Source organism: Aotus nancymaae, unplaced genomic scaffold (assembly GCF_030222135.1).
Source record: "Aotus nancymaae isolate 86718 unplaced genomic scaffold, 86718_ANA_hifiasm-v0.15.2.pri h1tg000051l, whole genome shotgun sequence".
NCBI classification, from domain to species: Eukaryota; Metazoa; Chordata; class Mammalia; order Primates; family Aotidae; genus Aotus; species Aotus nancymaae.
The window spans coordinates 17757286-17784239 of record NW_026988465.1 but is presented as its reverse complement, the minus strand read 5'-3'; the positions used below and the strand labels follow the sequence as shown (position 1 = coordinate 17784239).

At 38.4% G+C, this 26954-nt stretch overlaps 1 protein-coding gene across 2 annotated transcripts in view; it reads right to left on the bottom strand.

Moving 5' to 3' along the window:
- CDKAL1 (CDK5 regulatory subunit associated protein 1 like 1) overlaps window positions 1-26954 on the bottom strand; it is a 716352-nt gene that overhangs the window by 217296 nt on the left and 472102 nt on the right. For both annotated transcript variants that reach the window (XM_064363032.1, XM_064363031.1), the window contains one exon: window positions 23361-23506. In XM_064363032.1, the coding sequence (XP_064219102.1) occupies window positions 23361-23506 (146 nt within the window). The remainder of the gene's footprint in view (window positions 1-23360; window positions 23507-26954) is intronic.

The following is a 26954-nucleotide window of genomic DNA, read 5'->3' as shown; positions in this document are numbered from 1 at the left end:
GTGAATGGCACAACAGAAAGTGATGAAAGAGCCATGATGGATTTGTTCCCATTTGGCCATGAAAAAGGTAAATGGGTATGATCTACAGTAAATAAAAATACATTGTGCCATTCTGTTTATTGTTCTATTCTCAGTGAAAGTCTGCACACTGTTCTAAGATAAATGAAAACCAAATTGGAAAGTAAAATAAAAATCAGGAAGACTTTTAGCAGACATTCTCTAGAAGACAAAATAGTCATTAGAAAATAGAACCATCCACAACTGAGAAGCATATCATTTAAATGATTTGGAGACTTTCCAAATTATAAAAGGAAAGAGATAAGTGTACAATGTTTGATAGGGGTATGGAAAAAGAAAAACACTTGACTTATGTACTTACAGGACTTGAGCTTTCCATACCAAAAACTAATTTACAGAAAGAACACAAAGGCAATTCATATCAAAACACTGCCCTCAAGATTTCCTGAGACTGTGAGCCAGGTACTAACAGGAAAGTGTAAGGTTACAGCCACCTTGGCTCACCTTCCCAGGTTCAGACCTTCACAGCACCTCATCACTAAATTAAGGTATCCTTAAATCTGACCTACTGAAACAAACATATCTATATGTTTGTTAAACAGGCTTTAAACCACCTTGGAGTAAATAAATTTAAGCTAGTATCTAAGAGGTAACACGTTTCCATTTGTATGAGTGGACAAACTAAATAAAACTAAATTGCTACTACTAATGTTCAAAGGCTAATGGTAAAAAAAAATTAATTATGAATTGAGAAACATTCATCTTCAAACTTAAAAAAAAAAACCTTACATTCAGCAAACTGCTAATGTTTTCCCTACATTTATCCTCATGCCTTCAACTTTAGATCACTCTTCCAACCAGTATTTAACCTGAGTGATCTAATCAAAAGGTAACAAGGATGATTAATGCTGATGCAATGTAATTCCTGCCCTACCCTAGTCTAAACTATATTGGACAATATGAATTCTTTGTGAACAGCATCAAGTGCTGCACAGATAAGGATTATGGTACAGTGAATAGTAATGCATTTCCCATCAAACATCGCCAACAAAAGTTAGAAATGAAGAGAAAGTACATACACAAAGCACATACTATACTGGAGTTCCTCAGGCCTATGGCTAGAACCCACTGACGTGCATGAGAGGGGTGAAGAGACTAAAGTCTGAGCACAGTAAAAGTCACAAAGAGCCTCCCAGCCAGGCCGTGGAGTCAGCAGTGAGCTCAGGGAGAGAGACCGAGACCAGAGGGGCCATGCCCCTTCCCGTCTAACACACAAAAGGAGCAGAGTTTACTGGTAATGGTTTACAGCTAAGCCAGCTGACCCAAACTGGTGTCAAGTACAAGCATGAGTCAAGCTCTCTTGACAACTTAAATCAACAGTTTGGGTGCAGTCAACCCGCCACTTAGCTGAGTTCATGCCACAATCTATTGTTTAGAATTAACTGAAACTGATCACATCTCTCAGGAGTCTGGGCAGCAGCCAATCCGTGAGAGTTTTGAAGATAATTTACCCCCTGCACTGCAAATAATGTCAAAATTAACTCTATGGCTAGGCGTGAACCTGTAGAACAACTTGGGACAAACATTATTTTTATTTATTTTTAACCAAACAGTGGAATCAGTTAAGGTTTCACACTATCTGAAGATTAGAGAACTAACTCTGATGTTTAAATGCAACTTAATTTCATACCTCGGGACCTGGAAGAGGAGGCCGTGCTGGTGGCTGCTACCTCTCCATATCCTGGGAGCTTTGCTGAAATGTGTTGGTGGGTCAGCCTTTGGCTCAGCCACCACTGCTGCGATTCCTTCCCAAACAAGATCTTGAACATTGTCCCCTGAGAGTTCTTGACCTATTCTGTTGTTTCTTCTTTTGCTTTAAGACATTATATACCCCAGCCAAATGCCAATTATACTTAAGAAAGATAAGTTCCCACACATTATCAACCAACAACACTTCAAAGACGGTGAGTTCATGCTAAACTGACCATCGGCGACAAGGACTGTAAGATATTCCAGGAAAACAGACATTTATCAGAGGAACAACTAAAGTGTCTGGAGGGCTGGCACTACTGGGGGTTGAATTAGTGTGTGGGGTGCTACCCTAGATGAGGTAAAAAAAAAAAAAAAGAAAGGGGGAGAAATGGCAATGAAAACCCTGGTTATGAAAAAATGTATCTTTAATTTCAACTCTGACAACCCCAAATGATAGCATCATTCTTAGAGACATTAATGGGTTTCAATTCATATGTAATTATTACATATTTACGCTGCTTTTCCAATCTTTTGGGTGAGTTCTGCTCACTAAACTATACTTTCAACTTAGGGGCATTTTATAAAAAAGCTTCTAGAAAGAAAATGAAAATATATTGAATATGTTTTTCCTCCATATTTTTGTGTGCATTTGAGATTAAACGGGCTGTCTTCCACCTAATTTGCAACACATTTTTGTCTTTATCTTTGAGGTATCATTTATTGACTCTGTTCTGTGTTGTGGTTGTTTTGTTATAAATATTGCATGATTACATAAAAAAGTAGCAGCAATCATTTAAGGAGTACTTACTGGGGACTGTACTAAGCCCATCTTAACATATAATTATCTCAATTCTCAAAAAAAACCTTAAAGAAAGGGTATAATCACTCTCATTTTACAGCAAAGCAAACCAAGGCAAGAGAGGTGAAGTAACCTGGTCCACACATCATAAAGACAGGATTTAATCTATCTATCTAACCTGTATATCAGTTTATCTGGCCCTATGCCTGTGGTCTCAATTACTGGGCTAATTAAATTCTCTATCATCAATATTCTGATTTTCATTACTCCCACACAGAAGTTCTTGCTTGGAAGAAAATCCTGACAGTACCTCACTTCGGTACCTCTGTAACTACCTGGCTGGGTTCGTAAGATAGTTACTTAGCATTCTTTCTCCGGCTCTTCATTCTTACTTAACACTACCTATATCGGGCACAGTGGCACACACAAACATCTGTAATCCCAGCTACTTGGGAGGCTAAGACAAAAGGATCACTTAAGCCCAGGAGTTCAAGACAAGCCTAGGAAACATAGTGACACCCTAACTCTTAATAAAGAAAAGAAAAAGGCCGGGTGCGGTGGCTCACACCTGTAATCCCAGCACTTTGGGAGGCTGAGGCAAGCAGAACACCTGAGGTCAGCAGTTTCAGACCAGCCTGACCAACATGGAGAAACCCCCATGTCTACTAAAAATACAAAATTAGCTGGGCATGGTGGCCCAAGTCTGTAATCCCAGCTACTCGGCAGGCTGAGGCAGGAGAATCACTTGAACCCAGGAGGCAGAGGCTGCAGTGAGCTGACATGGCACCATTGCACTCCAGCCTGGGCAACAAGAGTGAAACTACGTCTCAGAAAAAAAAAAAGAAAAGAAAAAAGAAGGACAGAAGTACATAATAGTACCTGTGAACCTGTGAACTCTGTTAGAGTTCTTTTCTGTCAAAAACAGCTAAAAGTAGTTGAAGATATGGGGTTATTTCTAACATAACCAACATACATTCCTGTCTAACACTGTGAGTGGACAAGCCTTTTATGGCAGCCAGGTGGTGTCATGGAAAACCAGACACTGACCTTGCCATTACACACATGTGAAAGAGAGAAAGAAAATAACTTCTCCAAGCAAATGAAAATTGGTATTTTAGAAGTCCGAGGAGGGTGAATCATGAGGTCAAGAGATCGAGACCATCCTGGCCAAAACGGTGAAACCTTGTCTATACTTAAAATACATATATTAAAAAATCAGCTGGGCGTGGTGGTACACGCCTGTAATCCCAGCTACTCGAGAGGCTGAGGCAGTAGAATCTCTTGAACCTGGGAGGTGGAGGTTGCAGTGAGCTGAGATTGTGCCATTGCACCACTCCAGCCTGGTAACAGAGTGAGACTTCGTCTCAAAAAAGAAAAAAAAAAAGCAAAAATGAAGGAAGACAGACTACGACTTCTAAGTTGTATTCTAATTCCACATGCTCATAACCATATTAATTGGCAAAAACTATCTTATCCCTTAATTTTTACTTTCCTCTTTAAAGGAAAGAGTGAAAGAAAAAGGGAAGGAGAAAAATTTGTTTCTAACAGGGTTAACACCACAGCTTCTAGGATTTTTAAACAGTATCATATAGAACACTAGTGTCAGAAAAGCAGTTTTACTTTGGAGATAAAATATTTATTGGATAACAAAGAAACAAAAGAGACAGTGGCCACTGTCTCTTTTACCCTTTTATTTTTATTTATTAAATAAAAAAAAATAAAAAGGTAAAAATTAAGCTGGAAGCAACTTCTAGGGTTCTTTCCTCAATGCTAGTTGAAAAAAGTAAACTAAATAGCCATATTGTTATTTAGCATCTCCTAGTGGTTTGTGAGCATATGAAACATTCTGAAGCATAAATTTAAATCGGTTATATTTTGCCTATTGCTGCATGGATGATGATTTCTATATATATCCAATTAATGAAGAAAAAAATTTTGAAAATCACTGTAATGCATACCACACAAGACAGTAATCACTCACAAGAGCAGAACCACAGGCTACCGCTGCAACAGTGTGAACCCCTCAGGCTTCTGGCAAAGGTATTATTTAACTGTCATTTATCTAATCACAGACTAAACTACTAATATTTGTGTTATAGAGCCTCAAGTCTATTTTTTAATGCAAGACAAAATTCCTCTAGGAACTCGAGTTCTAAACACAGCACCTGACACAGCAGTATACAGAATAGCAGACGGGATCTTAATTAAAAAAAGAAAGTGATACATTTGCAGTGCTGTAACTAATGGGGAACTGTAGAAATAATTTCTCTTAAAAACAAGACAGCAAGAAAGAGAGAAAAGGAATAACTCAAGGCAAGGACAAAATAAATCAGCTACGTTAAAAAACAAAAAAACCTACCACCACCTAACAATGAATGAGGACCGGCCAGCCCAGTGGTTCACTCCTATAATCCCAGCACTTTGGGAGGCGGGTGGATCACTTGAGGTCTGGAGTTTGAGACCAGCCTGGCCAACATGGTGAAATCCCATCTCTACTAAAAATATAAAAATTAGCCGGGCGTGGTGGCGGGTACCTGTAATACCAGCTATTTGGGAGGCTGAGGCAGGAGAACCGCTTGAACGTGGGAAGTGGAGGTTGCAGTGAGAGGAGATCACGCCACCACACTCTAGTCTGGGCGATAGAGCAATACTCCATCTCTAAACAAATACATAAATAACAAATGAGGAGCATGACAGATGACAAAGCAAAGGAGGTAAAACAAGGTGGGCCACGTATGTCCTCCCTTTTACCACAGGGAAAATAAACCTACTTTATAGGATACAACTTCATTTAAATAGCCTGTAAAGAAGTGGAGAACAAAAGGAGTCACAACCTACCTTCCCACAGAAAAACACTACAACAAATCATACAAGAAATGACTGAAAACAAATAATAATGTACAAACTTGTATTATTCCCTTATAGGCCAATAAAGGTCGGTTCTGTCTCTTTTGTTTCTTTGTTATCCAATAAATATTTTATCTCCAAAGTAAAACTGCTTTTCTGACACTAGTGTTCTATATGATACTGTTTAAAAATCCTAGAAGCTGTGGTGTTAACCCTATTAGAAACAAATTTTTCTCCTTCCCTTTTTCTTTCACTCTTTCCTTTAAAAAGGAAAGTAAAGATCAACAGTCCCCAATGTCGTCATATTTGCAACAGGGTAGGCAATGCTTCAATTTTATATCTCCATATAATTTCCATTACTCAGGCAGAAGCTTATTCCAATGCTTAAAGGAATTTCATTTTAATAAGAATACTTTCCAATAAGGTGACATGAAATAAATAGACATCAGTGAAAATGGCAACATACACACATTTGTCAAAAATCAGCTTTGGTATTAGCACTCTGTTTTAGGTAAATTAGCACCCAATTAGTTCATTTTCACAGGAGCTCCTGCAAAAAAAACAGAAATATGACCCGAACATACCAGAGTGGATCAAAGAAAGCCTGACTGCATACATTTGACAAAGTTATTAAATTTATTTTCCCTGGCCTGATATTATTTCTGGAAAAATAACCTTGGACTCTATCTTTAGCTATTCAATAAGAAGTGCTATGAATCCATACCTCTGGTAAGAGGTGAATATTTCAGCAATTTGTTTTGAGGAAGGTGTAAATTCATACTGCCCTTTCTGCTGGTACACCAAATACCGCAGTGGTTTACCCCAGGGAGGCTGTACAGAGAATGCAGAGCCTTCTGTTTGACCCCTGCTGGCAATCAATTTATGGCCTCAAGCATAGAGGGTGATAGCCCTTGCAGTGCTGTATTAGTTTCTGTAACACTCGATATTATTTTTATTCACATAAATGTCAAACTCCTATTGGTAACATGACCTAAAAGTGTCGGTAACCTCAGCTTACACCCTTTAAGACATCTCAGAAATGGAGGAATTAAATTAAATTTTATATATTTTAATTTATGAGAAATTAAATTAAACCCAAGAAAGAAAAGTAGGAACAATTTTTGTTGCTAAACATGGGATACCAATGCTGTGTAAAGGTTGATCATTTAAGAAATATAAAATAGCTTGAAAGAACAAGCCATTTTATAATTATAGTAACAATGAAATCACTGTCATTTAGTGTACGGAGTCAGTAGTAAAGAATTAGACAAACCAGAGCTAGGAAGGCAATAAACATTCCGAATCTACTGCCTAGCTCTGGAACTAGGCAACCTGGGTTCAAATTCTCCTGGGTTCAAAAAATGCAGTTTTTTGTCTTAAACTATATGGTGCATACAGGTGTGAAACTTCCAGTAGCCGGCTGTATGTACTGGACCAAACCCTAGAGATAGTCATCTTCTTCGCTCATTCCCCAAATTCTGCTACAATTAGGTGATGATGTGCTCATAAAGACTTAGAAAAGGCGGCTGTTCTGGGTGACAGGATGTTTGGTTCCCTTGACCTAGAACCAGTACTCGGCCCGAGCCAGCACAGCCTTTGCTGTACTTCCTGAGGGATTCTATTTCCTTCTCCTACAAGATTCTGAAGTCACCACATCCTATAAATGTAAGTTAGTTGCTTATAATGCCACCAGAAGAAACCCTTCATTCAACAAAGACTTAATGAGTTTGTTTCAGGCACTGAAATTATACACACAAAAATACTCATGACGTTATATGGGGGAGTCTCCAGGAGAGGACACTGGCATGAAATCAAACAGAGCAATGCAGTGTGTGCCATGATGGAGAGATAAGCTATAAGGAGATGATCTACGTAAAACACTTTGCATACTTCCTGGCAGGTAGAACACATCAGTGAGTGGCAATGGTATATATAACTGCTGCTGTTACTGTTCCTTGTACTGCAGGCAATGAGGAGCTATGAAAGAATTCTGATAAAGAAATACAAGGTTTCTATTTTAGAAAGAAAATTTCTGGCAACAAAGTGAAGGGTGGATTGGAAGGAGTGGGCCTAGGGTTATGAAAGAGATTGGGAGGCAACACAATTCAAGAGAATGTCCCACCTGTACTTCCTCAAAGAGGGCAGTGATGGTGGGCATGACAAAGTTGGTCATGAGTCATTTAGAAGATACACTGAGGGGACCTGGTGCCGGAGTACATTGGGTGGGAGAAGGTAAGAAGAAAGTCCAAAAAAACTTTCTGATGTGGTTGGTTGGATGTGTGCCTGAGGAACACCAAAACTAAGATGGACAGACGGATGGATGCATGCACGGATGATGCATGGAAGATGGGGGCAGGGAACTGTTGACTGAAATGAATTTATTTCAGGAAGAGGGCGTGGCCAACATAAGAAAGTAAAAACAAAGGATGAAAGACTGCCTGCCAGAGTCCACAATTAGGGATTTAACAACAGCAGATAACCCAGAGTAAACAGCAACCAGATTACAAAGGATCAGGGAGTGGATGGAAGGCAGAGACAGCAAGTGGTGTGGGGAGGTCACTCTTCAGGGGGTGCGCAATGAGGAAGAGTGCAGTGCAGTAGGTAAAAAGCACGTGCTCTGGAACTAGGCAACCTGGGTTCAAATTCTTCTCTTCTGCCTACTGTCTATATAACTTCGAGCTCTCTGTGCTTCACTTTCCTCATGTATAAAAGGTAGGTATCAATGAGGTTCACTGGGATTGTTTGATAGACTTGTAATAATCAGATGAGTTCATATATATATAATAGCGACTCATACATTTTAAGTGTTCAATATGTATTAGTAATTATATAACTATTATTTGAAGGTAGTGAAAATATTAATATGGGGGATTATACTATACAAGTTAAGATGAAAATTGATTTTTTTTATAAGTAGAAAAACACCTCCAAAAACTGGATTATATCACAATTCTTTTTTTTTTTTTGAGTCAGAATTTTGCTCTATCACCCAGGCTGGAGTTCAGTGGCAAGATCTCAGCTCATGGCAGCTTCTGCCTCCCGGGTTCAAGCGATTCTCATCCCTCAGCCTCCTGAGTAGCTGGGATTACAGGTCTATGCCACCATGCCCAGCTAATTTTTGTATTTTTAATAGAGACAGCGTTTCGCCATGTTGGCCAGACTGGTTTCGAACTCCTGATCTCAAGTGATCCACCTGCTTCAGCCTCCCAAAGTGCTGGGGTTACAGGCGTGAGCCACCACACCCGGCTATCATGATTCTTGAAAGCACAAAGTCTTTAAAAGGGGTAAAAGAAAGAAACCCAATTAGCAGAATTATTGATAAGAGTCAAAACAAACTGGGCAAGGACATTTTTTTTTTAAGAAAAAAACTCAAAAAGAATAATGCATTTTCCCATGTATAATTAAAAGATTGAATCGTGAATTAGGAGAAATTACAGGAAAAAGAATCACTGTTGAACAGTGAATTAAAATAGTATTTTCTACAAGAAAGTCAATGCTTGGTCTTATTTACATGGTTAGACTAAAAGCATTTTGCTCTAAATAATAATTGAGGGGAAAGAAATCTGTTTACGTCTTTAAAGGCTACTAACAAAAAAACACTGATTTCATTGATCAGACTTGATGAAAGCAGGTCACATAAGTAACCCCATACAAATTAGAGGAAACACTGGGTTGAAAGCAAAGAAAATAGAAAAATTTGATTTTTTCCTCTCCATCCCTTTTGTTCTGACAAGAAATTATTCAGTAATTTCGGCAGCAGGCTAACACCAGTGTCCCGGACACCTGCACTGGATGCCTGGAATTGTTAATGGAAGCAGTGGGAGAAACGATACGCCCTGGATAGTACAGAAACACAAATGGGCCTCACCATGAGGCTGAGGCAATTGTTGGCTACATAATAAGGAAATCTAGGACGTGAGAAAACTAAAACAACACCAATTCCTGTTTGATATTATGAAAAAACCTCTAGCAGTTACATCTGTTTAAGTCTTGCATCAAAGGGAATTTTCTAATAGTCATTCAACATAGACAGCTGATAATCTGCCAACATATTGTTTAATTTGTGAGATTAAATTAGGAGATAAGCATTTTTTTAAAAACGAAAACTTTGTCACCATATGAGAACAAAAACCAAATACTGAGTCATGTGCAAAATCCGGTATTGACACTCAAGAGAACATAATTAGATACTTAGAGATAGGATAAAAAATTCAGTTCTTTTTAGGGAAAGTTATTACCCTGCAACATGAGAACGTTTTAGAACTACCTATTGTGGTGGAGATTTTTGGTGGCTCCTCTGTATCCATTCTCTTCATCTCCCATATAAATGGATTTTGAGCTAGATACATGGATGTCTGGAAGAAATGCTTTATTTTCTAGTTTCCCTTGCAGTTAGGGACAGTTACGTTCTAATCAATGAGATATAAGTGGAAGTGTCATGTACAATTTCCAAGACTGTAACCTTCAAGGCAGGGTGGGGCACACTCTTCTTTAACTCTTTCTCCTTCTTCCTGGCTGGACTGCAGACGTGGTGGTTAAACTTTCAGCAGTCATAGTGGACCATAAGACAGAGGACAGGTGAGCAACAGGACAGAATCCTGAGTCGCTGATGCTGTGGACCGTTCTACCAGCACAAGATTGCTACACCTTAAGCTTTTTTTTTTTTTTTTTTGAGACGGAGTTTCGCTCTTGTTACCCAGGCTAGAGTGCAATGGCGCGATCTCGGCTCACCACAACCTCCGCCTCCTGGGTTCAGGCAATTCTCCTGCCTCAGCCTCCTGAGTAGCTGGGATTACAGGCACGTGCCACCATGCCCAGCTAATTCTTTTGTATTTTTAGTAGAGACGGGGTTTCACCATGTTGACCAGATGGTCTCGATCTCTTGACTTTGTGATCCACCCGCCTCGGCCTCCCAAAGTGCTGGGATTACAGGCGTGAGTCACCGCGCCCGGCTTTTTTTTTTTTTTTTAAATGTGAGAAAGTCATATCTATCTATTTTGCCTGAGACTTTGTTTCGTGTTTTTGGTCATCGACAGCACAAACCAATCCAATCAAAGTGGGATACTATATGTGTCAGAACCTAAAAGTGTGACATTTATTTGTCACACTTTGGGCAGCAATGACTCATTGCAGGCTGGAAAGCTAATTAATGTTATGTTAGCAAAATATATGGTCACACTGCCCCTGCTGAACCTTGGAAGACAGTCCAAGTGTTGTTAACTTGGTCTACAGCTGTAGAAATGTTACAAAATATCCAGAATGTTGAATATAACGGGTTCCTTATTGCTCTTAGTAACAAGGAAGTCAGACTAGGGCTAGCTTGTTGCAAGCTGAGAAAGAAAGCAGTTTTGCTGAAATGATAAATTACTTGAGGTGACAGATACCTCATTTACTCTGTGATTATTATGCACTGTATGCCTTTATCAAACTATCTCATGCACCCATAAATATACACATTTGCTAAGTACCCATACAAATTTGCTTAAAAGTAAAAAATTTTTTAAAAGAAATAAGATGGACTTATACCTCAAAAAAAAAAAAAAAAAAAAAAAAAGGAAAAGAGAAGAAAAGAAACAAAGAAGGAAGGAAGAGCTTTGCTAAGAAAACCACTCTCCTTGTGAATTAGAGTTAAATTTGACTGAGGGTTCTCTCATTTTGATGTCTGTAGGTCTGAAAACGCCAAGCAAAACAATTACAAGCACTGGCTACAGTATCACAGCCACCTCAGAAGATTGGTGCCCCATCATATGTTAGCTGAGTTTCTTGGCAGAGACGGGATTGAGAGTGCTTCAGATGACATCAAGGGAGTCATCAGTAAGTTCAGAGGGACAGAGGCCAGTAAATAAAAGACAGTCTTTATTTGAAAACTATGCCCAGTTAAGACCTTTGGCTATAGTTGTTCATGGAACTGACCAGAAACAGACTAGCAGGTTACTAAGTTTGTGATGGACTTGGACAGCCAAAAACGCAGGATGGTATGCACAGCCCGCTGCTGTACAACCCCTAAAGCAATTGCCTGGGCTCCAGCTGGTACCAGAAGGCAGTATTAGAACCCACTCAGCAGAGCATTCACCCTAATACCACCTCAAATATGGGCACAGAAGACAGGAGCAACAGAGGACAAAGGACTAAGGCGTATGTATCCCTCACAGGAAAACCAGCAGCCACCAGATGGGGTACTAAAGACTGTCCTTCAGCGCTTGCGCAGAAACTCCAGGATTTCCACCAAGCAAGATTTAACAATTCCTATTGAAAATCCATGTGTTTCTTATTCTCGCATTTTTCAAATGGGAGTTTTACATATTCAGAGCACCACCCAGAGATCATGTACTTAAAAGAGGACAGGGTAACTAGACGGGACTGGGGCTCTCTCTCTCTTAGACAGAGTAAGTTCTGATGTAGCAAGAAGAGTAGACCAACGTCGTGACAAAGACTGCTAATTGCTCCTCACTATTTCATCTCCTCTTCTTTCCAAGAGACTCTTTAGTTTTTAAAGGGGGACAAAAAAAGTCAAACTAAACACTAAATTTTCTTAGCCTCTCTTCCAGGTAAGTGTGGTCACATGTCTAAGTTCTGACAATTTGACATCATCAAAAGTGGCATGTATGACTTTCAGAAAGTATTAAAAGGGAAGAAACACCCACTCGTGTTTGCCCTTTGCCTTCCTACTGTCTGGAATGCACATGTGATGGCTGGAGATGAAGTAGCCATCTTGGATCATGAGATGAAAGGTCAATCCTACACCTCTGACATGCTGGAGCCTTACAGAGTTCCACCATCTAGCTCTGGACTTCATTTACATGGCTGAGAAATAAACTTTTATTTTTTAGGCCACATTTTTTTCTGTTGCTTACAGATGAATCAAATTACAACTTTTATATACATAAATACATGTGCATGCAAACGTGTGCATGTGTGTATGTAACCTAGTTAAAGCTTTTCCCTACACTGGTAGATTTAATTATATCACAGATAAAATGAAACTTATAAAGTATAATTGTGTAAAGAAAGGGGATTCACTTTCATGAAAGACCTGTAAATTCACTATTTCTTTCTCATCCATAAAAAGCATATAATAAACATTTATGTTCCTCCCATACCAGATTTAACACTGGGGTTTTACCACACTTACCAGACATCCAGGCTTATAAACATCTATATAATATTAACCATAACGTAAGAATACCAGTCCTTAAAAGACACTCATCAAGTTTTACTAATCTCTTAATATTCTATACCTAACAAGTATCTGATACACAGTGTATAACCAATAAATACTAGTAGAATAAATGTAAAATTTAATCTCTTTTAAAATTAATGTTAATTCACAGGGACATTTTGATCTTATTTCCAGAATTTAAATTGGTTAGATCTAATAATCTGAGATTTCGCCTTTAAAAAAAAAATTATGGGTTACATCACCCAGTCTTCTTTTTCTCATCATTTTCTGCTGACTTAATTAGGGCACCTTTTAGATATTACTGCAAAGTTCAGTAGAACATTCAAAAGTATACATGTTGTACATTCTCCCTTGATTTCTTCCTGGTTTTCAGTAAGGATGTAAGGTCCTATAGAGTGGACCATTCCCATAATGAGGATTCAGTGAATGGGAGAATGATGATAGGAATGAGCACACGGAGGCAACAGGAACCCATCCTTGACTCTTTCTCCCCGTGCCTGCAGCAAGTGATGAAATGCATCTGTGGTGAGGAATACAGGGTGCTTATGGGCAGGAGTTTAAGCTGGAGACTTAATATACTTGGCTCTAGGAAAGAAGGATAAGTAGGAAGAAGACATGAGGACTTAAAGTTTTTGAAATGTAGGTTAGAATGGGTAATAGCTTCACAACATGTAACAACCACTGGCATAGCATTTTATTTTAAAACATATACATAACTTCTTTAAGAAACTCTGCAGTTTTACAATTAAAGATGTTTTACAGGTAAAACACTCATTACTTTTATTTGTAGTTTTTCTCCTCGTGGTCACATTCAAACATAGCTTCATTTTCTAAAAATTTTACATAAAAAATTGATATGTAATATTATGCACATATGTGGAAGGTATATGTGATATTTTGATATATGCACACAAAGTGTAATGATCAAATTAGAGTATTCAGGATATCTATTCCTTGAACATTTGTCATTTCCTCTGTTGGGAACATTTCAAATCTTCTAGCTATTTCTGAAACTATATAATAAACTGTTGTTAATTATAGTCACCCTACTGTGCTCCCAAACACTAGAACCTCTTCCTTATACCTAGCTATAGAGATTGGTTTGTATCCTTAACCAGCCTCTCTTCATCACCACCTGGCTCCCTTTCCAGTCTTGGGTAAGCATCATTCTATGTTCTATCTCCATGAGATCAACTTTTTTAGCTCCCGCATATGAGTGAGAACACACAGTACTTGTCTTTCTGTGCCTGGCTTATTTCAGTTAACATAATGACCTTTGGCTCTATCCATGTCGCTGCCAATGACAAAATTTCACTCTTTTTTATGGCTGAATAGTATTCCGGTGTGTGCTATATCTTTATCCATTCATCTGATGATGGACATTTAGGCTGATTCCTTATCTTGGCTATTGTGAATAGTGCTGCAATAACCGTGGGGGAACAGGTAACTCTTTGATACTGATTTCCTTTCCTTTGGATAACCAGCTAGTAGTGGGACTGCTGGAGTGTATAGTAGTTCTGTTTTTACAAACATAGTTTCTTTATCAATCCCTTTACCCAGTGACTGGATGGAGAGAGGAAGTAAAAAGGAGGAGATATTGACTATAGAATGTTGTATTAAATGTCCAGGAGATGGCATGTATAATATAACACTTTCTACTTAACAGTGTAGTACAATTTTAATTGGAAAATTATCATCCCTATTGTTTCCAAAAACTAGCCTATTTGGAAATTATAATAGCAATGAATAAAGTTTGGAGATCCACAAGCTAGAGCTTGGATCTGAACTCTGGCAATTATTAGCTCTGCGACTTCAGGCAAGTTATTTAACTTCTATGTGCCTAAATTTCCTCACCCTAAAATGGGGATAATAATATTTTGTATGTAATATGTGCCACTGCGAGAATTAAATGAGTTAATCCATGTAAACCACACTGCTTTCAACATATTATAGGCTCAATAAATATTGCCTAATAATTATTGTTAGCTATTAGCCAGCAGGGGTCCACAGAACACAGAATCTCTAAGAAGGCAAAGCATTATGTTCCATTAAAGGGAATGTATCACTTTTTCTGCAAAGAGCAGAGGATTTTCTTATTTATGAAAAGAGAACTTTAATTAAAACAGACCAAGAAATACTGCTCTAAGCCTTACTCTTATTAGTTCCAGAGTTAAGTTCCATTCATTCAACAAACACGTATTATCCCTGCTTCTTACTCCTGAGTCCCCTGCCGCCATGTATACGGTGCAGAGTTGTGGGGGTGTCAACAAACGGAGCACTGTGTTAGGAACTGGGGATGCAGCAGCCAAAAAAGGACCATGAAGATTTCTGACTTTAGACATTAGTACATCTCAACAGCTTTTGAATACTCATGGTATTTGGAAAAGAAAGTAATCTAAGAACATCTTTTCTTTTTTTCATATTCTCCAGAGCCCCCAGCCCAGTGCTTGCTTTTAAGACGCAACTCTCAATAACATTTGGCCCTTATTCCTTTCCTTGTCCTAGAACCGTATTGTCTCTTGGCTTGGCGGTATTATTTCCTCCTGGGTCTCCACCTTCACGGGCCTGACTCTGCCTTTTTACCTGCCACAGAATCCTTTTCCCTTTCCCATTACTACTGAAATACTGGTGTTCTTTAGACTTCTCCATTTTTCCTTCTGGATGATCTCACCACACATAACTTCATTTACTACTCAAATGCTGATCACTCCCAATCATTTATCTCTAGACCCTCATCTTCCTTCTTGACTCCTGACCCATATTTTCTACAGCCTAAGGGGGGTTCTTGCCTAGATTTTCCAGACAGTCACTTAAAATTCAGCATGTCTAACATCAAAACTCAACTTTCCTACCCAAACTCCTCCTCTTTCTCACTTCCCTATCTGGGTCAACTACATCATTTTCTACCAAGTCGTACTTAAGATACCAAAGAGCTACTTTCAACACCCATGCATGCCTTCTTCATCTTCTCCTCTAAGTGTACAATGTAAATTTCTTCTCCTCAATTGAATCCATCTTATTGTGTCCAAATGCCTTAGATCAGACCAACATTACAACACTATGGGTATGAGGAATGGCTGGTTAATCACCTGGTCTGGATTTTCATCAAGGTTCTGTCACTAACTGCATGACTTTGGGAAACTACTCAACACCTTTGGGCCTTGAGGATTACACCACCTAAGACATACAATGATTTAACAGTAGTGCTTGGCACAAAAATAAACACCCAGAAATATTAATAATTGTTTTATTAGGATTATCATCTTAAGTATTGTTGGTATTTTTACCATTGCATTTATTACTAGTCTGAGTACATAATCGATAAAAATATATATCATTTAATTAATGTACGCTATTGAAACCAGTAAAAAGAACCACAGTAGAAACTGAGGGTATAGTTCCAGTATGTGTTAATTCATTGTGTGCTTTTTTTTTTTTTTTTTTGAGACAGGGTCTTGCTCTGTTGCCCAGGCTGGATTGCAGTGGTGTGATATTGGCTCATGGTAGCCTCTGCCTCCCGGGCTCAACTGATCCTCCTACCTCAGTCCAAGTAGCTGGGACTACAGGCAAGTGCCACCATGCTTGGCTAATTTTTTGTATTTTTTGTAGAGATTAGGTTTTGCTATGTTGTCCAGGCTGTTCTTGAAATCGTGAACTCAAGTGATCTACTTGCCTCAGGCTCTCAAAGTGCTGGGATTACAGGTGTGAGCCACCATGCCTGGCCTGAACAAAATCTTTTTTAAACCATTCTAAACCCTGACATTTACTTTATAAAATGCAAATTAGAAATACCCTACCTACTTGGCTAAGTTTTTGTAACATAATGAGATGATATGTAAGCTCTGTGGAATATGAAAGCACTCTGTCAAAAAAAAGAAAAATGCTATTATTCTACAACTTTGTGCATACGTGATTTGACCCTTGTTTATGATATACCACTGAGACAGGAAAAATGCATAGGAGACTAAGGGAAGATGATTTCTGAAAGGAATAACATAGCCACATTATAAAGGAAGGATACAAAGTAAATGAAGTTCAGGAAAAATAAGATTCCTTTCTTGACCAGGCTACAAGGAAATGGAAAGTAAGTCAACATAAAATACAGTTGCCTTCAAACCAGTGAATCAAATCCGGGGTAGCCCCCAAATTATACAGTATTTAGCACACCATGTCCTCATCTAGCTAGCATATAATCTTCTAAATATAACAACACATTGGAGAAGAAAAAACAGTAGATATGTTTTTCTACTAAATAACGGATCCAATGAGATGTGTGTGTATATATATATATATATATATATATACACACACACACACACACACACACATGAATTCATTTATATATATAAATGAATATATATATATATTCATTTGAAAAGTAGCAATGGAGAGAAGGGAAAAGAACTTCACTACCTCAGAAAGAAATTTGGCAAGAGATAAAAAGAGTGAACAAGACCTTAGGGGCACCCGAAATAACAACTTAGCTAAAGATATTAGAAAGGATGACATAAAGCCAGAAAACAGTTTCAGGGAAGTATTTTGCCTAAAGTATCTTGGAGGTGGTTACTCAGTGAACAGAAACACATCTGGGAATGCATCTGGAAGAAAACATAGTTATCTAATCCTTGCTGAATCATTCTTTTTTTTTTTTTCTGCATTTCTTTTCTTGTCTTCTGACAAATATTCTGCTTATGTATCCAGGCCACTAGGACTAAAACTAGTGAATAAGGCAGAACAAAAAAATACTCATTTAATATAACATAGCTTTTATCAGATTGTGTTCCAATAGGCACACATGGATGAGCAGGACTAATGATAGGAAAGAAAAGTTATTCAGGATGTTAATAGTTTAGCATCATTTTTGCAGACAGACTGGAAAAGTAGGTCATAGGATACGCTGGGTGATAGAAGTTAGCGCAATGACTCACTAAAAGACATCATCCTGCCAAAGTAATACTGGCTTTATGCCCTTGTGCCCCTTCCACTGAAGGAGTGTACAGTGGAGAGATCAGAGGATGAAACTTCGTCTGCAAGTCTGCTGCTTCCCCTCTAGAATGTTCTCTCCTCGCCCCGCGAAAGATTCCCCTTTGCTGTGAGTGCTCATTGCTTATTAGCTGTGGCATTTCACTGGGCAATCTCTGGGTGTAGTGAACTTAGGAGAATAATAATAAATATCACAGTACTAAAATGGTTAATATTCTATAAGCAACAAGAGAAATTAACCCTGAAGTACACAGTACATAAAGAAATGATAATGGCAAATTATAAAATGAATGATATGAGGGGATTAAAAATCGACACAGAGATGCCACAGTAAGATGCAACATAGATCCATGCAACTTGAGGGTAAAAACAGAACTGTTTATTAATTCATTCCAAATGGATTTACCAAGTGAGAAGGAGAGAGATGTTAACTAGTAAAGATCTAGTTAACTATTGGAGTTCTAGCAACATAATTTGTCTAGACAGTTAGGTCTTTTAATATATAAACTGTTTCATTTCTTAAATATCTACCCATAGGATATTCTTACATGTTTCTTTCACATTTTAATGTGTGAACTTGAGGACTTAAAGATTCTTTTACTCAGCATTAAAGCACATGCTTAAGAATTCTGCATATTGTCATTTTTTGAATATACGTTAATGCACAGCTTACGTTGGAGAGTGACTATAAATTCACTGCTGCTCAAATGATGGAGGCCCATTTAAAGTCCTTGTCTAATGCCTCAAGGCCCTAGGAACCCTAATTATATCATCCCCAACATAACGTAACACAAAACCATTGAATTGGGAAGTAACTCTCTCAAAATTACATGAAAAAAAAATGAATCATTCTTGTTTTATACTTCTAAAAAAATCTCAGCAATAAGTTAAAAAGAGGTATCAGTTATATGACAATGAATGATAGTTAAAATATATGACACATATTTTAAAATATAAAAACACAGATTTTTCTTTTTGTGAAAGACAGAATCTCACTCTGTCATATAGGCTGGAGTACAACGCTCATAGCTCATTGTAACCTCAAACTTCCAGGTTCAGGTGATGCTCCTGCCTCAGCCTCCCTAGTAGTTGAGAATACAGGTGCACACTAGCATGATCAGCTAATTATTTTATTTTTATTGTTTTGTAAAGACAGGGTCTCACAGACTGGTGTGGAACTCTTGACTTCAAGTGATCTTGCTACCTGAACCTCCCAAAGTGTTGGAATTACAAATGTGAGCCACTGCACGCAGCCAAACACAGACTATTTCTAAAACCAGAATTGCACCACTTGCTTTGTTTTATATAGTTTCTTCCCCTATGCCTACAAATCCCATTATATATTTCAAAAAATCATCTTACCCATTTAGATAAAAATATCAAATTACTCAGTTAATGTTAAATTGGATTAATAAATCTGAACAGAATAATTTAAGTCATATGATTGTTCATGGCCAGCTGTTTTAAATTAGTCTATTAATTCATTTAGACACTCTTCTTTGCAAAGGTGGCATGATTTAATAAATTCCCTTACGCCTCAACATGTGCCAACGCTGCTAGGTTATCCTGTACCCAGCTGCTGTTGTGATGACGGCTGCCAACTTTCAAACAACTGAAGAGAATAATGAACCAGCTTAGTTGGCTCAGATGTAAACTTAGATTGCTCCCAGCTAACACAGGCCATTTTCAACAGTAAAGAAAATTAATTAAAAGGATTTCACCTCCACTGTTTGAGAATCACGGCTCCACCAATATCACAGAATTAGCAGTTTAAAAGCTCAGGTAAACTCCCAGAGTTTGGATTTCAATCTTAAATGCTGTAGGTTGTCTTAAAAAATAGATTTTTTTTTTAAGAAAACAGATTAGGAAATGCCTTGTCCACAACTTATAACATAACATTTGAGAAGCCTCACATTGCTGGAGACTTTTATTTATTAAAGGCACATTACAAAAAAGGCTTCAAAGACTTTAGGGGAAATAAAAGATGTAAAGGAAATAGGCCACCATTTAGGAAGGATTTAAAAACCGACAGAAAAAGAAAGCACGAAACATACCACTTGAAGTCAGGATCATTTTATGAATGAGTGTTACGCACAAATCAGCCAAGAGTGAAAATACTATACTGAATTTTAGGCCGGACAAGACAATTTTCTGCTGGATCCGTTATCCAGACCAGTGGGTGGAAAGAAAGTCGTGAAACTTTGGTGTTGCCAGAATAAGCACTAATCTATTTGGCACAAAGCTATACCAGTTTTTATAGGGGAAAGGAGGTCAAATATAAGAACTATTTAAAATATTTCATTTCTTTCTTTTTATTACTTCCTTTTTTTTTTTGAGATGGAGTCTCACTCCGTTGACCAGGCTGGAGTGCAGTGGCACGATCTCAGCTCACTGCAAATTCTGCCTCCCGAGTTCAAGTGATTCTCCCACCTCAGCTTCCCGAGGAGCTGGGATTACAGGCGCGCACCACCATGCCAGGCTAATTTTGTATGTATTTTTTCTTAGTAGGGATGAGGTTTCACCATCTTGGCCTGGCTGTTCTTGAACTCCTGACCTCAGGTAATCCACCCACCTCAGCCTCCCAAAGTGCGGGATTACAGGTGTGAGCCACTGTGCCTTGCCTAAAATATTTCATTTATTTCTAAATGACCATAATAGTTGGAAATTATTCACTAGGTAGATGGACTTCCCTAAGAGGACAGGAAAACCCTTGTTCACTAAAGGGCAAAGATAATTATACCGTCCTCATGGGAGTAAGGCTGTACTATTCTTCATAAGTAATGGACTAGACAAAATACATAATTTTATGGTTCTAATGAACTTTCTAAAACTATGCAAGGATCACTTTTTAATTTAATTAAATTAATTAATTAATTTTTTTGAGATGGAGTCTTGAACTGTTGCCAAGGCTGGAGTGCAGTGGCATGATCTCAGCTCACTGCAGCCTCTGCCTCCCTGGTTCAAGTGATTCTCCTGCCTCAGCCTCCAGAGTAGCTGGGATTACAGGCATGCACCACCATGCCCAGCTAATTTGTTGTATTTTTAGTAGAGATGGGGTTTCGCCATGTTGGCCAAGCTGGTATCGAACTCCTGACCTCGTGATTTGCCTGCCTCAGCCTCCCAAAGTGCTAGGATTACAGGAATGAGCCACCGTGCCCAGCCTATTTTATTTTTTGAGATGGGGTCTCACTCTGTCAGCCAGACTGAAGTGTAGTGGCATAGTCTTGGCTCACTGCAACCACTGCCTCCCAGGCTCAATCGATTCTCCCACCTCAGCCCCCCAAGTAGTTGGGACCACAGGTGCAAGCCAACATGCCTGGCTAATTTTTTGTATTTTGGTAAAGATGGGGTTTTACCATGTTGCCCAGGCTGGTCTTGAACTCCTGAGCTCAGGAGATCCACCCGCTTCAGCCTCCCAATGTACTGGGATTACAGGCATGAGCCACCACACCAGGCCTAGGATCACTTTATTGGCAGTGATAATCTGATTTCTTTTTTTAAAACAATAGGTTACCTGAAGTTTTCTCAGTCATCTGCTATACATAAACAGGCATACCAGACTGGCTGTCCACTACAGTGTTCCGACATATCTTACTTACAATCTAAATGTGAAATTATATACCAGCGTTGCTTCTGCCCTTGCTGTAGATACACAATACAGAGTTAATTTAAAAATCTCTCCAAGACGCTAACTGACTAGACTCATACTCTGCAATCCAAGTGACTCACGGCACTTAAAACTGAAATTATGGCTGGGTGGGTGTGGGATGGAGTGTCTTCTCAGGCAGCTCCTATATCTTCTCCAGGTATGCCTAATATTTTTATTGCTAGAAATACTAGAGATCCCTGGGAAACACACACAGTGCGTTCTAGGATCCTCCAGTTGGTTGAATACTTCTAGAAAAACTAAAAGAATGCCTCGCGATAACTCAGAATCCAAAGAAAGGACCCAGATTCAAAGAAATCCAAGAGACCATTTTCTAATACCTGACATAATCATCTTTTTACCTCCATATAGCTCATGGAGTCTGCTGGAACTGTTTAAGATGGAACAGATTTAACAGATGTTCAGAACAACGTTAACTTGCTGTGAAACTGTTGCCTGGTTAAGTAGCCACAGTGATTCCTCCAACAACTGAGTAAGCCCACAACCAAATCCAGATAAAAGAGAGGTGCTGATTCCTTACCCTGTCTTAATCACATTAATGCAACAAATTATCTGGAAAGTGTTCTAGTCTATTCTGCACACGGGATGCATGTCTACACTTGGGAAAATATTGTGTAACAAGTATGAAGTTTTTATTTGCTACTGCTGTAATAAGCAAACAAGGCAGAAATTTCACAGGTACAGCAACTGACTTGAAATTTTGAAAATATGCCATTCACCAGTGCCAGCGTGCCCAAAAGAACTCTCTTATATGAGACGAATTTGCCTGCAATAACAGAATAAGGCAAGAAAGGGCCATAGGCCAACAACAGACATATAACATACAAATCTGTATTCTTTAGCCTTACATGGCTCTGTTGAAAATTTGAAAGTATTAAAAAGGGTAGAGATCTGTTTTTCATTTCTACTTTGAAGGCTGTAATAGTTAACAAATACACTTTCTATTCACTGATTTGAATATCTGGACAATTAGCTATAATTGTTTGAATGTACACTAAGTAGCTTTACTCCTGGTGGTTACGATAATCAAGAATGCCCAGAGGTGAAAAAAAGTTGGAAAGATATATAAAGGAAAGGTATGGAAGAATGTAAAAAGAAAAAAAAAAGAAAAAGATTTTAAAATGATCGTATGCAGTTAGGATAAATGACTAAGGTGGAAAAAATAATTGCTTACAATTTGTATAAAGCAATCATATCCATGCAGTACTCTGACACAGTACAAAGGTACATAATTATAAACAAGAAGATGGAAATAAAAAGTTGCATCTTAATTAAGAAAAACAACAGAGGAAAAAGCCATGGAAAAAATTTATGGAAAATAGGAAGACCCAGGCCACAAATATGTCAAGACAAATGACATATCCCCGAGGGGATAACAGTGTCCTTGACTTGAGAAGGCTCTGTGCGACCCTGGCCAGCGCGTCCGTTTCCTGGCCAGCATAATCACAGAAGGCAGTGAATGTGTGGTGATGAGGAGCAGCGTTCTGAAGAACATAATTAAGGGCTGCAAGTATGTTCTGGGGAAACAAAATTATCATTCATGTCTGACACTGTGTACATATGCCTTAATTTTGGTCAATAGCAATTTGAACCTTAAAAATTAGAATCCTCAAACCTCCTTGTAAATCACAATTCTTTAAGCAAACTATAGGGATTTGGGTGTAAAAGCAGAGACATTCCAGATACTCTCTAAAAAATGCTGTTCAGTAGAAAATTATCTATTTTTTAGTGACATGATTTGGCCTCTCTCCATGTCAAAACCAGCTCATAACTTCAAAAAGCCACATTAAAGGAGATTTACACAGAGCAAAGCAAAAGTAGTTTCCATCCACCAGGTCAGGTATAAAAATAATCACAATTCACATTACCTTAAAAAGACTGGCAATCTTACACAAATTAATGGTGTGTTGTGTACAGATGGAAGGTGGATATAAACTGAGGAGAAAGAAAAAGCCACATCAAAGGTGCCAAGGAGACTTAAAGGCTTTGAAAGCTTCGAAAGTCTCGCCTTCTCTCTTATACCTTTAATTGTAAGGCCGTAATAAGGGCATTTTTGCCACAAGCTCTTGAAAGAAAAAAGAAATGGTTGTTTTCTTAAGTACTAACAGACTTACTTCTCTTTCAGAAAATCCACTACTCTTTTGAAGTCAGCCACACAGTATTCTCTTTTCATTTCCATGAGTACGCTGTCGGAGGCAGACTGGACGGGTATGTGCAGAAAAGCGTAGACTCTGGGGTGATTAAGGATTTTCGCCATTTCCTTAAAAAAATGGAAGGAGAAAACATTAATCGTTTTAACAAATTGTGGAATGGTTTTCCACACATCAACACAAGCGCAAGCAAATAAACATACTAGCTGAAAATAGACCAATCACCAAGGCTCTTAAAGTGAACACAAATTGGCAATATTCTATGATGAGATTTGGGAATTCTGTATCGATTTTAGAGGATTCCACAGGAGAATTATTTTTTCATGCTTTCTGTTTCTCTTAGGTGACAAAAAAAGACATAAAGTCATATATGCCCAAAGAGTGAGAAAGATTTTTCAGTACTCCAAAACAAACACCATTCCTGCTTCATTTCAAAGAAGTTTCACATTCGCCTTGTTACATTTGTGGGAAAAACAGCAATATTTAAGGCAAACATTTGAGATCCCATAATCCCTTATACTTGAATAGAGAAAGTTTCCAAGTTCAGGTTAACACATTTTTTTTTTTTTTGTATTTTAGGTTTTAGGGTACATGTGAAGAACATGCAAGATTGTTACATAGGTACACACATGGCAGTGTGATTTGCTGCCTTCCTCTTCAAAATCTATATCTGGCATTTCTATTTCTCCCCACGCTATCCCTCCCCAACTCCCCACCCTCCTGCTGTCCCTCCCCTATTTCCCCCCGAACAGACCCCAGTGTGTGATGCTCCCCTCCCTGTGTCCATGTGTTCTCATTGTTCAACACCCCTCTATCAGTGAGAAGATGAGGTATTTGATTTTCTGTTCTTGTGTCAGTTTGCTGAGAATGATGGTTTCCAGGTTCATCCACGTCCCTACAAAGGACATGAACTCATCGTTTTTGATGGCTGCATAGTATTCCATGGTGTATATGTGCCACATTTTCCCTGTCCAGTCTATCATCGATGGGCATTTGGGCTGGTTCCAGGTCTTTGCTATTGTAAACTGTGCTGCAATGAACATTCGTGTGCATGTGTCCTTACAGTAGAACAATTGATAATCCTTTGGATACATACCCAGTAATGGGATTGCTGGGTCAAATGGAATTTCTATTTTTAGGCCCTTGAGGAATCGCCACACTGTCTTCTACAATGGTTGAACTAATTTATATTCCCACCAATAATGTAAAAGTGTTCCTATTTCTCCACATCCTCTCCAGCATCTGTTCTCTCCAGATTTTTTAATGATCGCCATTCTAACTGGCGTGAGACGGTATCTCAATGTGGTTTTGATTTGCATTTCTCTAATGACGAGTGATGATGAGCATTTTTTCATATGTTTGTTGGCCTCATGTATGTCTTCTTTTGTAAAGTGTCTGTTCATATCCTTTGCCCATTTTTGAATGGGCTTTTTTTTTCTTGTAAATCTGTTTTCATTCTTTGTAGATTCTGGATATCAGCCCTTTGTCAGATGGGTAGATTGCAAAAATTTTTTCCCTTTCTGTTGGTTGCCGATTCACTCTAATGACTGTTTCTTTTGCTGTGCAGAAGCTGTGGAGTTTGATTAGGTCCCATTTGTCTATTTTGGCTTTTGTTGCCAATGCTTTTGGTGTTCTGGTCATGAAGTCCTTGCCTACGCCTATGTCCTGAATGGTTATGCCTAGATTTTCTTCTAGGGTTTTTATGGTGTTAGGTCTTATGTTTAAGTCTTTAATCCATCTGGAGTTAATTTTAGTGTAAGGTGTCAGGAAGGGGTCCAGTTTCTGCTTTCTGCACATGGCTAGCCAGTTTTCCCAACACCATTTAATTAAATAGGGACTCCTTTCCCCATTGCTTGTTTTTGTCAGGTTTGTCAAAGATCGGATGATTGTAGATGTGTTGTGTTGCCTCCGAAGCCTCTGTTCTTTTCCATTGGTCTATATTCTGTTTTGGTACCAGTACCATGCTGTTTTGATTACTGTAGCCTTGTAGTATAGTTTGAAGTCCAGTAGTGTGATGCCTCCTGCTTTGTTCTTTTTGCTTAGAATTGACTTGGCTATGTGGGCTCTCTTTTGGTTCCATATGAAGTTTAAGGTGGTTTTTTCCAGTTCTGTGAAGAAGGTCATTGGTAGCTTGATGGGGATAGTGTTGAATCTGTAAATTACTTTGGGCAGTATGGCCATTTTCACGATATTGATTCTTCCTAACCATGAACATGGAATGTTTCTCCATTTGTTTGTATCCTCTCTTATTTCGTTGAGCAGGGGTTTGTAGTTCTCCTTGAAGAGATCCTTTACGTTCCTTGTTAGTTGTATTCCTAGGTATTTTATTCTCTTTGTAGCAATTGTGAATGGCAGTTCGTTCTTGATTTGGCTCTCTTTAAGTCTGTTATTGGTGTATAGGAATGCTTATGATTTTTGCACATTGATTTTGTATCCTGAGACTTTGCTGAAGTTGCTCATCAGTTTCAGGAGATTTTGGGCTGAGACAATGGGGTCTTCTAAATATACAATCATGTTGTCTGCAAATAGAGACAATCTGACTTCCTCCTTTCCTAATTGAATACCCTTTATTTCTTTTTCTTGCCTGATTACTCTGGCTAGAACTTCCAATATTATATTGAATAGGAGTGGTGAGAGAGGGCATTCTTGTCTAGTGCCAGATTTCAAAGGGAATGCTTCCAGTTTTTGCCCATTCAGTATGATATTGGCTGTTGGTTTGTCGTAAATAGCTTTTATTATTTTGAGATATGTTCCGTCAATACCTAGTTTATTGAGGATTTTTAGCATAAAGGGCTATTGAATTTTGTCAAAGGCCTTCTCTGCATGTATTGCGATAATCATGTGGTTTTTGTTTTTGGTTCTGTTTATGTGGTGAATTACGTTTATAGACTTGTGTATGTTGAACCAGCCTTGCATCCCCAGGATGAAGCCAACATGATCATGATGGATAAGCTTTTTGATGTGCTGTTGCAATCGGTTTGCCAGTATTCTATTAAAGATTTTTGCATATATGTTCATCATGGATATTGGCCTGTAGTTTTCTTTTCTTGCTGAGTCTCTGCCGGGTTTTGGTATCAGGATGATGTTGGTCTCATAAAATGATTTGGGAAGGATTCTCTCTTTTTGGATTGTTTGGAATAGTTTCAGAAGGAATGGTACCAGTTCCTCTTTGTATGTCTGGTAGAATTCGGCTGTGAACCCATCTGGACCTGGGCTTTTTTTGGGTGGTAGGCTCTTAATTGCTGCCTCAACTTCAGATCTTGTTATTGGTCTATTCAGGATTTCGACTTCTTCCTGGTTTAGGCTTGGGAGGATGCAAGTGTCCAGGAATTTATCCATTTCTTCCAGGTTTACTAGTTTATGTGCACAGAGTTGTTTGTAATAATCTCTGATGATGGTTTGTATTTCTGTGGAATCTGTGGTGATATCCCCTTTATCGTTTTTTATTGCACCTATTTGATTATTCTCTCTTTTCTTTTTTATTAATCTGGCTAGTGGTCTGTCTATTTTGTTGATCTTTTCGAAAAACCAGCTCCTGGATTTATTGATTTTTTGAAG